Source organism: Cryptotermes secundus, unplaced genomic scaffold, assembly GCF_002891405.2.
Source record: "Cryptotermes secundus unplaced genomic scaffold, Csec_1.0 scaffold5, whole genome shotgun sequence".
NCBI lineage: Eukaryota > Metazoa > Arthropoda > Insecta > Blattodea > Kalotermitidae > Cryptotermes > Cryptotermes secundus.
Window position 1 is genome coordinate 2,595,545 of NW_019724742.1, and position 13,750 is coordinate 2,609,294.

The following is a 13,750-nucleotide window of genomic DNA, read 5'->3' on the forward strand; positions in this document are numbered from 1 at the left end:
CATGGTGGCTTAATTCTTAGCCTGAAGGAAGGAGGAACAGAAGATTGTGTCCTGGCACACAGGTTACGGAACTTTACTAAGAATAAATATAATTGCAGTAATATGTAAACACATTGTCGCTTGCAAGCTGTAGCATGATGCGTTCCCATTCATATCAAGTCTCTACACAACTATCAACTTCTTACATGTCAATACACTTTTCATATTGTAGAATGCCTCGAGCCATGTCTGATTGCTTCTGAGGGATAGTCATGATAATTCAGTATTAATGTCATGGTCCTGAAACTTTCCATCATTATATCATGTACTATTATGCTACTTAAGAACACGCTCTCAATAAGGCAGAGTGATGTCAGAGGGATTCCCAGTCTCCCGCAATTTAAATATTAAGTTGTACCGCAACATTCAGTTTTCTGTTTATTTCTGTGTTTCCTCAAGGATGAGCTACAAGAAACAGAAGTGGTCGGACTTCAAGTTTTTTCTGCCCCAGGGCAGTGTTCGGCAACTTCTTCATCAGAGCGCACACTAATTTGTTAGAGTCAAAATGCCTCATGACTAAAAGAAAGGTGTGGTGACGAGAATTGTTTGTAAAACTACACATGGCCATGAATGTACATCTTCATGTTAATCCTGACCCTACAAAATGCATGAACATGAAAACAAAACATAACATATATTTGAATAGGGCTTAAAAAAAAAAAAGGATCTGTCATTGAATGTATTGCCACGTGTTAGGGGTTTGCTTGTGACCTATAGACAGGCTTCAGATTGGATGCTCGGATTTGTTGACTTCTTATGCACACATCTTGGGACTACAGGCAATTAACAGAGGTATCGCCGATCTACACATTTTACAACTCACCATTACACACGCACTAAGGTTGAAGCCATATCCTGGCAACGGATTTATCACAGTCTCCTTGTAACTTCAAGTCACACATGAAGTCTTTTCACAGCCTAATTCCTTTGTTGTCGTTACTCCGCAACTGCCAATTCTGAAGAGTCGACTCAATTCCTCTGCTTCCAAGCTCATATCCCGGTTAGGCTGGTGTCTGGAAACTCGATTAACTGCTTACGTCGATTTCGACTCTACTGAACTCTTCTTTATATGTACTTTGTATGGACCACGCAGAAAACATAGCCTCTTTATTGTGGTTAAGGCGTATTTGCCGCGCCGTTGCATAGCAATGGAAGTTACTCGATTATTGCTTGTGTATTCATTGCCGCGGCAATCAACGTCTATTCTGAGTTCGCTATTCCGACTTTCGGGCGTCATGTCACAATACATTTAAATGGCATTGCGTTGCATGAGCTTGGCATTCAATGATTCGACTCAACGTGGTATCTTTGACATCCGAAATACAGGGTTAGCCTAAAAGAAATAGACACTTTCAAAGTTTTACAGAAAGAAGAGTTTCAATAGCATGGCCGAGATACTTACATGGTTTGAAAAGTTTACATGGGTACACCTTTTTACGGGATACAACACAAAAAACGTTCACTTTAAGTGAATCCCTCACACGCTCTACTACAGCTCTCGGCTTTTCAGTTCCCCACATACGAACGTTGTGTTTGCTCACCGTACCGCTAATGTGGAACGTTGATTCGTCACCGAAAACTGCCGGTTAAAGAAATCATTACTTCCTTCCGTTGCTGCATGTCCGTACAGAATGAGTGACGGAGGGTTTTGTCGTTTTCAGTGAGGTCCGCAATAATTGCAACGGTAAGGGAACATTCGTAAACGTTTACGCAAGATATTGCACACAGTCTTTTGTGGAACTTGAAGTTCTAAACTTGCACGTGTTGGGCTTCGCGTGCAAGCTTCATGAACACGAGTCATTTAAACTATTTCTTTTAGGCTAACCCTGTATAATAAGAGAACTGGTTTCAGTTTGCATGGAACGCTCAGTCTAGGGGCGAGAAATTATCGAAAGAGACCCGTTTTTGCTCCTGCTATGGGGAAACAGGACAGACACACGCACTTGAATATCTTATACATTTTAATCGAAACACTTAAGTTTTCTATCTGAGTAATTAATATCATATTTTCGCGACAGAAGGAAGGATTTCGCGATTCTGAGTTTACTGCCTAATAAGGTGATATTCGCCCAAGGTGAAATGCTGCACTGTGGTAAGGAGTCAGTTTATGTTTCAAGACAGCGGGAAGGACAGCAAACCACCTCACCTCTATGCACTTCCCAAGATACACAAGCCTGACAGACCACCCGATCAGACAACCCAGGATGGACACTCCCGAAGTTTGATGTAAAGTGTCCTTCTGCACAGACGCTTGCTGGTCTTTTGGACGCTACAGAGTCCAAATTTGGATGTGTCATGTCACTGAACTGGGCACACGGTGGCGTAGTTGGTTCAGGCACTATGCTACAAGCCACAAGGTCGCGGGCTCAATTCCCAATGAGATCATTGAATTTTTAAATTGATTTAATCCTTCCAGTCGCACTATGACCCTGGGGTCGACTCAGCCTCTAACAAAAATGAGTACCAGGAATCATCCTGGAGTTAAAGGGCTGTTGGCGTATAAGGCTGACAACCTCACTGCCATCTGTGAGCCGATATTGTAGAAAATGTAGGAGCCACGACGTCTCACAAAACTATGGGCCTCCACAGCCTGTTACTACCCGCTGAGACACACTGTTTTACATAGTTTAGGAAACACTGATAAACATTGGCCAAAGAATCCCTGCGTTCCTGAGATACGAGATTCTCAGAGTGGTATTAACATTACGATCTTCAGGGACGTGAAGCTGTGTTTGGTGGATAGGTACCGACGTTTCGGAGAAATCTGCTGTCTTGATCTTAGGGGCAGCCGGTTCCTTCAAAACGTTGCTGTGTTTCTACCGAACTGTCAAAGATGACAGAACCGAAATAGTTCTGAATTTATCTCCATCTGTGAAAGCACAAATGACCTCTTCTCTTGATAATGGCAAACGCTTAATAAGCACATAACCAGCTGGAGTTGCACCAAGCACTCCATTCATCGCCTCTACTGCCAACAGTTACGCCTTCTAAATTAGGACAGCCTTGCTAGTTGCGTCTATTAAAAGCTCGCTAAGCTAATTATATAACTGCCCTGGGGGAATTCCCCTGACGTTCTGTAACATGCTAAAATTCTCGGTTCCTTTAATCTCCGCATTGTATGAACAGCGCACGCGTCTGTGTCGCTGGCATACAAGTGCAGTGGTGTCAGAACCAGAGATCTGGCAGCGGTAAGAAACAGATCCATCAGCAGTGTTTTCTGTGCAAAAGTCACACATCTCTCTCTTCCAGTGACAGGAACTAGCTCTATTGATTGGACCCAGTTAATTAGGTTTTCAGCTGGAGACGGAGACAGTATCCAGTCTCTGAAAGGTTTTGTTTTAAATACGAGTAAAAAAAACAGGTCGATGGGTGATGTGCAAAGCATAGTAATTGTAAAAACCGTGTAATTCGATAGAAGTTCACAGGCGTTTGCAAAGAACTAACTGCTTCCAACTTCAGGGTCAAAATGTAAGTCGAGTAGGTAACTAGCTACATGTACTCTGCAAGAGACTAGGCCAAGTTAGCAACCAGCAGCACATACAGAAAGCAAACAGACCTTGCTGCGTACATTTTGTTGGTCGCTCGTTTGACTCCACTTCGACTCTGAAGATGGAAGCAATATGTTCGTCCTAAACGTCAGTGAAGCTGTTACGCAACATACAGCGTTTCGTCTCAGACGGTAGTACGCTTCAGGACTGGATATGACTCAATTTACATTATTTTATACGAGTCTTATCCTGCCTGTAATTCGAAGGGATGGAAAGAGACGGAGCAGAGAACAAAGTTTGGAAAAGAACATTTATACAGGACGTGCCAAAAGTCTCTGTGCACTTACCTTCAATGATGAGCACATTCATAGAGTCCCTGTACATTAATCCAAATACATTTCTGATACTCAAGTTACCAGAAGCGTTGGAAATAGCCAGCACGTGCTTGTAGACACGCATCTACACGTCTTCTTTACAAAGACACGCGACTGAGGTATGTTCCGGATTACCGGTTCTCACGGTCTCTTCGCTTGCGGATTTCTTATTTTTCCTTCTACCCTGAAGATGGAGGCGATACGTTCCTCCAAAACGTCGGTTAACACCACATCTGCACGGTGCCACATCCCAGAAGACTGCTATCTTCAGTACGAGGATTGTTTTTGTAAACTGCGCCTTTCTTTGCTCCCCACAGATAATGATCGCGGAGTGTGAAGTTGGGAGACAGTGGTGGTCAAATGTTCTTTGAAATCTGTACCCGAACATATCGCGCAGTTGCGTCACGGAAACACGAGCTCTGTGTGTGTGTCTGTGCAGTGACACCGTCCTGTTGGAAATGGCCGCAGGAAATTTCGCATTCATTTAAATATCCAACGAAAGGGTAAAGAATAGCTTCACAATTAGGTTCCGAGGTGACGGCGACATTGAAGGATAGGGGGTCGATTGTCCGATTTCGTGATATGGCGCACCACACACCAACTTTCTGGTCATGTAATGGTGTAACCTTGATCTAGCGCAGATTAGTCGCTGACCAGACGCGGCTGTTTTGGCTGTTGACGTAACCGGAAAAAATGAAACAACGCTTCATCGGTGAAGAATGTGACGTCTCCATTGGCAGTAATTGCGTCTCTAAACCATAGGCAATATTCAGCACCCCTGATGCTGGCCCATTCTCTTATTGCCTTGTAGGGTTGCAGGTGCAAGTGTTTCTTCAGCACTGCACGTGTGCTGCCATGCAAAATGCCCGTCTGCTGTGCCAGTTTATGAATGTTTATACTGTGACATGACGCCTGAAAGCTGGTATAGTGGAGTCAGAGATGTCCATTGCTAGGAAACATCTCGGTAGGCAAGCAACAATAGAGGAATTGTTGGGAACGATGCTTTCTGATCGGTCCGTGCAAAATGGTTATAAAGAAGAGATGAGTTGAGAATCGGTCAGTAGAGTTCCGGAGTTCCAAGTGAACAGTTAGCCTGTAGTTGGGTTGATGGAATGTTAACCAGAGGGCAACGGCGTGATCATGGAAGCTGAGGAATTTCTACTGTGTTAAATCCGTTGCTAGGAAATGATTAGTGGATACTGTAATAGACGGAGAACGCCAGTCTGTGTGTAACAGTGATATATAAAGTATAATTCCGAGTGGTGTGTATAAGTCGTCAATAAATCCCCTCATCAATTCATATCCCGTCTATAGGCACACACCCCTAAATACGTGACAATACTAAGAATGAGGCGGATTCGTCGCTTGGACTTTATGGGCACAGCAACGTTTAGACCACTGTGTATTTTGTTGTTAAGGCCTGGCTGCTGAAGGAGACTTTAACGGCGACCATCCACGATTTGTTGCGTGTTCTCTGGACTCTGAAATTCTGACGGCTGTGACTACGCAGGTTCCTGTCTTGTGAGATGTGACGCCATACAGTCTGGCAGGATGTCATCAGAGGTTCCGAGGAAGACGCGTTGTCTCCATCTTTACGACTGAAGAGCAGATAGTTCCTCCGAAACGTCGGAGACTCTATGGTGTCACATCCTACAGAACTGATTGAATATAAAGAAGGGGAAACGGTGCACTATATTGCAACGCTGTCTCCCGATAGGTTACATAGCGCCGAGTGATGACGTCACTTATGAACTGATTTGGAAAGCAGTCGCAGTGGCCTAATCGAAACATTTTCCTGACATTTGCGTGAAGGGCCTGATGAAAACAACGCAAATCCTCAGTCAAGATAGCCGATATCCCGGCGAGGAGTCAAGCAGGGCACCTACCGAATTTCAGCCCATACTAACCCGCTCGACAGACACTTAAATGGTAAGAAGCTCTATAATGAATAGGCCTAATTTTCGCCTTTTATATCTATCTCCCTCTCTATCTGTTTATCTATCTATCTATCTGTCTATAGATCTACAGCCCTTGTTGACCTTGGCCGCTTTTTCAGTTTCTTAATCCTTGGACCGGGGATCGGTCCGTCGCAAGGCCTTTACCTACACATAGAACAACATAAAGACAGAATAAACTCACACAGACATCCATAACTCAAGTGGGATTCGAGCCCAAGATCCCTGTGTTCGAGCGGGCAAAGACGGTTCATACCTTAGACTGTGATCGGCCTGTATATTACACTCATCAAATTAAAGATGATCAGACGTGCAGGACAAGGTAGAACTGAGAAATGTTTACAAAAGTAGATGAGGCACCTCGAAAGGGAAGACGTAACTTGGGAAGCGCAGACGTGGATGGAAGAGCCGTGTTTCGGTGGACATTTACTGCGTTCAGAGGGCTGACGTCAGGCTCCAATATTGGAGCATTTGCGAATAAAGCAAAGAAACTTCGAGTTCCGTAAATTCAGATGAATTCATGAGAAGGTAAACGCGTCTTCCAGGAGGATACTCGTATAATGTCGAATGGTTGGATGGTAGATGAATTAAAAATGGGAAAGGATTTGTAAGGAAGCGGTTTTAGTCTCTTCAAGGTTCTATTCCGACAACCTCCCGGAAGGACAGAAACAAAACATAAAGACCTCGGTCAGAATAACCATTGTCAAGCCCGAGATTCGAAGCAAGCGCCTCCCAGTTACGAGTGAAGAGCCTTACCGCTGTGACACCGCTTTCGGTTGAAGGTTTTTTATGGTGGCAACATGGAACCTATGTTCAACCTTTCGAAATAGTTTTTAACGCTGAAATAATTATTTCTCTTATATAAATTTTAATTTTCTTGTAGATAATTTAACATACAACAAGGAAATATTTGTAGTTTAAAATGATGAGTAAATTTGCATATGAAACAGTTTTATGCTTTCACTTAATACTGACGATCTATCTACGTTGCCTTACAGCCATTCATGGCGCATCCCACAATAGCAAATTAACTTCCCCAAAAACGTCTTGACTATGACGCACAGCAGAAGCAGCAAAATTTGGAAATCCAAAACTTGCAGCAAATATTGCCAGGTTGCCATATCAATTCAAGACTACAGTGTATTGAAAGACAAGTTACAAACGCTTGGTGTATCCAATTAAGCGGTATTGTGATATGTAGACCCGTTGCTGGGTATCGACGTGGTAAACATATTCCCGCTGCAACGAATACGCAGGCAACAATGTCCGATTTTTAGAGTGCCCCAACCAGACAATACGACAAATTGAACTTATGGTAGCAAATACAAGGAACAAAACATACACTTGCTCCATCTCGGCTCATACCCTTAACCATTTTCGGAGGGAACAGATCAGCTACTCAGCTTCCTTGGGAGTTGGGCCTGTCTGAACTGTACCCATATTGGTTGTTACGGCCCTTTATTATCCGAGAATCCAGTCCATAGACAGGGTCAAGAGCCAGTCTCTAAATTGGGTCAAGCCGAGAGGCCTAGCAATGGACAGCGCGCGAATAAATAGAAATAATACTTATATGAACTTGATTTTAATTATTGGACGAGAAAAGAAGGTACAGTATACTTTAAATTTTTATTAATCCATATCAAATCTGTTCAGAATTTTGCATGCTAAAAAAATTGAAGTTGTTCTTGTTTCGTCCATTTCTTAACCAAACTGTTGGTGTAACTACTGTATTGTTATAATGAGTGTTTTGAGAATATCACATCCCATAGCTAATTGTTGCTATAATTTGTGTATTAATATAACCATTGTTGTCAAAACACGACACGTTGGTTATAATAATACACTAGTTACAACAATGAATTGGTTATGAAATGGATGATAAGAGAATGCAAATTATATTAAAAGTGTTGGTTAATCCACTTCAAGCCTGCCCAGATAATTTCTCCGTGATTTCCAGCAACAAGCTGAGGAATGCAAACGCATACGGAAGTTGTTTTTATCCATTTCATAACGGATCTATTGTTGCAACTAGCGTACTAATGTAACCAAAGTATCATGTTTTGACAACAATAAAGCAATAGCAATTGCTACGAAAATCTCAGGAAACTACAATATTCTTTATTTTCCGAAATTATGTTTCAAGTCAGTATACACCGGAAGTTCCTGCGACCGGCCACCTCGACACAGAATATCGTGATTTTCCTGTTTTTAAGTAAATGCTGAGATGCAAGCACACTCTCAACTTGCTACTGTAGGCCTTTACACAGCGTTCCCAGATGGCGTAAGATAATGAAAAGTATTAAAGATGAGCAGCGACACACACACAGGGAGCCTGCACAGCACAATACATGATGGGTGCTGAAAACAAGAAATCGCCGCTGTAGCACAAGTAGACAAGAGCAGGTGTCCCTGGTATTTAAAATATTTAAAACTTTAAATTTTAGAAATTTTAAATTTTAAACTGGAATTCTAAAATCAAATTGACGAACGTGTGTTAGCGAGATTTTAAACAAAACTGACAGGCTGATGTTTTAGGTTTTGGACTGTGTGCAGTGTGACAGCTACGTAGTGAAAAATACATCTGATGATGGCCAATTACGGCCGAAACACGTAGTGTAGAGGAAGAAAAGACAAAGATCTACAACCAAATAAATTGTTGCATTCACGATGGAATTTGTATTACTACATATAGAAGATGAAAATGAAACTCATATCTCGGAACAGCGCCAAACGTCCTTTTCAAATTATAAAATTCTCAACTAACGAGAAAATCAAAATTCCGCGGCCATTATCTACAGTGTTTCTCTGTACTTGCTTTGCAACGGCAGTCAAAGAATCTGTTCATGCCGGGATGGCTCAGTCGGTATAGCGACTACCTATGGGCCGGACAATCGAGGGGTCGGAGTTCAAGAATGTTCTCTTCTCCACGTCTTCAAGACCGGCTCTGGCACCAACCTAGCCTCCTGTCCAATGGGCATCGTGGGCTCTTTCCCTGGGGGTAAAGCGGCGGGGACGTGAAGCTGACCACTCACATCCAGCTAGTGCCGAGGTCAAGAAGAATGCAGATCTATACACCCACTCCCTCATATGCCTTCATGGGGTAGTGCTTAATTAAGCAAAGAGACAACTTTATCTTACTCTCAGGCTAATGAGCATTGCTCAGGTTCTGAATAAATCCTACGCTCGAAACTGACTTACCAGTCGATCGGTCTGGTATATCTCAGCAGCTTCTTTCTCTGTTATAAATTTCGTGTTTCAAAGCATTAACCAGGAGTAGAAAAGAAAACTGAAAATTCGATTACGCATTTTTGTTCCAAACTCGGCCTCGGCTGCACTGCATGCCACATTTCCTTCTTGTTCCTTTAATGATTTACGTCAAGATCGAACCAAAAGCGTCTTCTGCAAACACCGCACAGTGGATACGGGGCTGCGGCGTGGTGTCACTCAGTTGCCTGTATCACGGCGGTAGTGATAAGCCGCCACTCCCAGCATTCTGTTCGCGGAAACCGATTGGATTTCCCAGGATTCATTTTGATAAGGCGCGTAATGGAGAACGTTATGGTTTGAAATTGGAATTAACTGGTGAGACTGGAATGGCTTATTTCAATAGAAAGCAACAAAGCAGGGCTGGCCAAATGTACTTAACAACGGAGCAGCAAATAATAATATTCAGAAATTTGGGAGATGCAAAGAAACCTGACCTTGGTAACTGTAAGCAACTACAAAACCTGCTTTTATGGAAAATTTTTAATTTTACACATATCGCTTTTTATAATAGTAATAATGTCATAGTAACAAAACTTGTATTCATTAATTTACCAAATTCATGCTAATGAGATATTAGTAATGTGAATATTACATAAGGTGTAGGTAAATCTGTCCCTGTGCTTAACTAATTAGGCACTATGCCATGAAAGCGTATGGGGAGTGGATGTGTAGATCCACGTATTCTTGACCTTCGGCACTAGTTGGAGGTGCGTGGCCAGCTTCACTTCCATTTTATTTAAATCGTTCCTTATGTTATGTAGGGGGTTTATGGGTTAGAATTCAGGAGATGGGGCTCTTGAAACTGAGTTGATAGCTCGCGGATGCACCGCGAAGGGGCCTGTCTGAAGTACTGTTTCAGCTGAAGGCAATTCACTGTGCAGTACAGTCGTTCGCAGCAACACGGTGTGTCCGACAGACCACTAACGCTTTTAAGTTTCCGATACTTGGTTCGCGGCACTAGCTTCAAGAACTGGACTCAGATTTTGTAATCTTCTTCATCCTTCTGGGTTTGCTGCAGATGTTTCCGTTAACAGTACTCTAAGAATCAGAAAAACCTTGTTTATCGCGTGAACCACGAATGGATTTACCGGAAAGGCAAAACAGGCTTTCAATTGTGATTTCTGCGTTCCACAATTTTCTCATCTTGTGCCGCACTTTCAAGGAACATCCTTCTTCCGCTTTTGAGATGAGGAAAATGTTGAAGTTTCTTGAAGTAACTTCGATTTCCAGAAGTTTCTTTTTTCGTAATCCGAAGAGCACATAAGCAAGGCCATAATAGTTTTTCCTTCACATGCAGAACCAAGTCGCAAGTGTTGCATAACATCAGTAAAATGTTATATCTTGTATCCATTAATCTTCTTCGAACTGTGTAATACGATCTTTTCTCTCCTATAAGGAAACTGATAAGAGCCTCCAATAATTCGACAGAACTGAATAGGTCATTACTGTTTCACAGCCACCTCACAAGACATTAGAAATTAGTGCCTTTAAGTTTGTCTTCAAGATCAGTTCTTCAAGGAAACATTTGAGCAGGTGATGGGTATTCGCATTGGAACTTACGAAATTTACAGCTTATAGCCTCGTTTTTGTACTCCGTATGTTTGGGCATAACGTACTCACGCTGGCTGATAAATTGACAATTTCAATTTGACGTAGCAGTACGCCGGTTCACTGTTGTACGTGCGTTCATTGCATCAGTACCCCAAGCTCTTTCATTTAACTCCAGTAACCCAGCATTTCTTCATTCACAACTGCATCTACGGTAACACAATATACAGGAAGTTATGGGAGGAAGTAATCACCTACTTCCCTTTGATACAACACGGACCGCACATAAAACGACGCGTCCAACAATTCCTCTATCGTTGAGAGTGTATCCTTACAGCGAAGTGTTTACTCAGCCGTTGCCTAGCAACATACAGACACAGAGACAGCAAACCGATCTCATAAAGCTAGTTTAACTAGGGAAAGTAAGCTAAAATGCACCAAGCGTTGAGGAGCAACTTAAATATCTGTAGGCTCTCCGTAGACCAACATGAATACTACAAGAGTTTCTCAAACTGTCACTGATTTCAGAGATTAACCTTTCCGGTGATGTGACACTAAATTGGAATTCGTGTCATTAAGCACTGAGTCATTGGACCGAAAATTAACCTGATTACAGGAATATTTTCCCAGATAAATTCCCCATCGGACATTCAGCACCAGCAGTGGTCCATGAACTTACAAAACTAGCTTTGTCCACTCTATTAATTTTTTGATGGATGACAGAAGCGTTACCTTGTGACTACATGTGGACGGAAAGCTGATTTTTGACAGTAAACTTCTTCACAGTTACTGGGTTTCTGGACTTTTTCCCATCGTCCGGTACTGTAGAGACTAGAAAACACGACATTTCAGATACTGGATCTGTTTCCGTCCTCAGGTGTCTTCCCTCTTCCGTTAGAAAGAGGTAACCTGGATCACTAGGCTAGCTCTTTCTAACGGATCGAACTGAGTGTCTTCCCACTTCACCTGAAAACAGAAACAGATCCAGTTTCAGAAATGTCGTATTTTATAGTCTCTAGAACACTCAGTGATTCTGAGTGTTATACACCATCGTCAGAACCCTTTAGACTCTACCAGCAATCTTGTTACATAATTCCTTTTCTGAAGGGAAAAATTTGGACAAAAGATTTCATGGTTCTTTCTCGTAGTAGCTTCCGATAATACTACGTATATTTATTGTGAGGCAGCGACTAACAAGGCACAAATATTTTCGACTAAAATTTAGGCGCGAATTCTCACTGTCGCAGACTGAGTCTCAACTGAACACAATGATCCTCATACTCACGCTTGGCAATTAATTTCTCCGACTTCAATTTGCCTGCACTCGTTGGCCTCTACCCCAACGCGGCAAACCTGCCGGAAGGGTAATGCGTTCAGGGTGGGAGAGACACTCACCTGAGATTCAGTTGGGTGGCTGGTAAGTCCTCGTAAACACAGAACCACCTAGGTATTTATTTCAAATCCACTCTAAAAGAATTTGAAGGGACAAATAACGAAATTATTTTGCGTGGGCCATGAAGGGTTCACGAGCCGCTTCCAACTTCCCATGATAAGATGGAACTGCATAACTGCAGGCAGTACTCACCGCTCGCAGGTTCCTCTGTTTGCATTCTGTCGGTTCACCAGTGAAATAGAAAACCAACTGATAACAATTCTCACGTTTGTTGATGTTGGGGTTCGGGAGAGCCGGGCCTCCACACCGGACGTTCAAACACGGAATGGCGCCTTGGAGCGTGATCACGGTTATCAGAGCAGCGTATGGCGAGTTGCAGCAGTGCACGGCGGCTTAGTAGCAACACATTTAGATAATGAAACTGCCGTGAATTTAAATACTCATCCGCGGTATCTTCTGTCGGAAGAGAAACACTGTTCATTAACCTATCGGCTTGATACTATCACGTGGTCAGAGTTCCGTGATTAACTACAACGGGTTCTGGATTGGATGATCAGATTTAGTGACATCATCATCATCTTCGCTCGCTTGGAAACCGGGATCGTGGGTTCGAATCCCACTCAGGGCATGGATGTTTCGTTTGTGTGTGCGCGTTTTTCTGTGTTTGTGTATAGGTAGAGGCCTTGCGACGAGCTGATCACCCTCCCAAGGAGTCCTACCGAATGTGTAAGATCTAGAAAAAAACCGGAGTGAACGGAGAAGTTCATGGAGGCAGGCCTAGACCCACTGGGGCTGTAGTGCCAAGGAAAAAAAAACTTTACAATAAATTTCTCAATAAACGACTGCCTAAGACTCGCTCCTTTCCTTACTGAACCACGAGTGTCTTCTCTTCTGCTGTGACTGAGTTGGTTCAGATTTACGAATCGATCACTTACGAATAACTAAGGACCAATGACGAATGAACACTCGCTCTGCTACTAAACTCACTGAACTGAACTCTCGAATAAATTACGTTTCACCGCCTTATAACACGGGTCGAACAGAATATAAATCACCATCTCAAACAGTTCATCCGTTATAATCTGCTGCGGATACGCGCTCTAGCGAGCCGTTGTTTAGCAATGGACTATTACGTCACAATACTCTCAGCGTTCTTAGTGTTGTGAACATGGTTACTTTTTTTGCCTACTTTCCTCCTTCGAGTAAATAAATCAAGCTTAAGTGATAAATCTCTGTGTGACACCCCTTCATGTTTGAACCACTTTTAACGTTATGGTACTTGAGGATGTTCGAACCTCGTACCTTTAATATGCTACAATCAATAAGAAGTACGTGACTAACGCGGAAATTTGTGGCTGCAGATACCCTAGAGCCATTCTATTTGGAGCCTTGAAGCCATGCGTGGTAACAGATCTCCAAGAAAACACATGTAGCTTTGTTAAGGCTCTCTTTTGTATTGTGGCGAATATGACCATTGCTAGGCAACGGTTCGGTAAGCACCGCCTGAAAGCCGGAACAAAGCGTTGCTACGGAATTAACACGCGGTCTTTGCAGCAACGGACAAGCACGCAATAACGTGAACTGTTGGAAATGGCGATCTCTATTAGGTTCTCCCGAAATTATAAAAGGGAGGACACGAAAGAACTCTGAGTCAGTTCGAAGTGGCATTCGTAATACGGTCGCTGT

At 42.8% G+C, this 13,750-nt stretch overlaps 1 protein-coding gene across 1 annotated transcript in view; it reads right to left on the reverse strand.

The window, feature by feature from the left end:
• The window catches only part of LOC111862695 (NF-kappa-B inhibitor cactus), a 134,215-nt gene extending 121,919 nt beyond the window's left edge, over positions 1-12,296 (reverse strand). Inside the window, exon 1 of the mRNA XM_033750769.1 lies at positions 12,257-12,296. Within this exon, the coding sequence (XP_033606660.1) occupies positions 12,257-12,281 (25 nt within the window). The 5' untranslated portion in view covers positions 12,282-12,296. The remainder of the gene's footprint in view (positions 1-12,256) is intronic.
• Between the last annotated feature and the right edge of the window lie 1,454 nt (positions 12,297-13,750).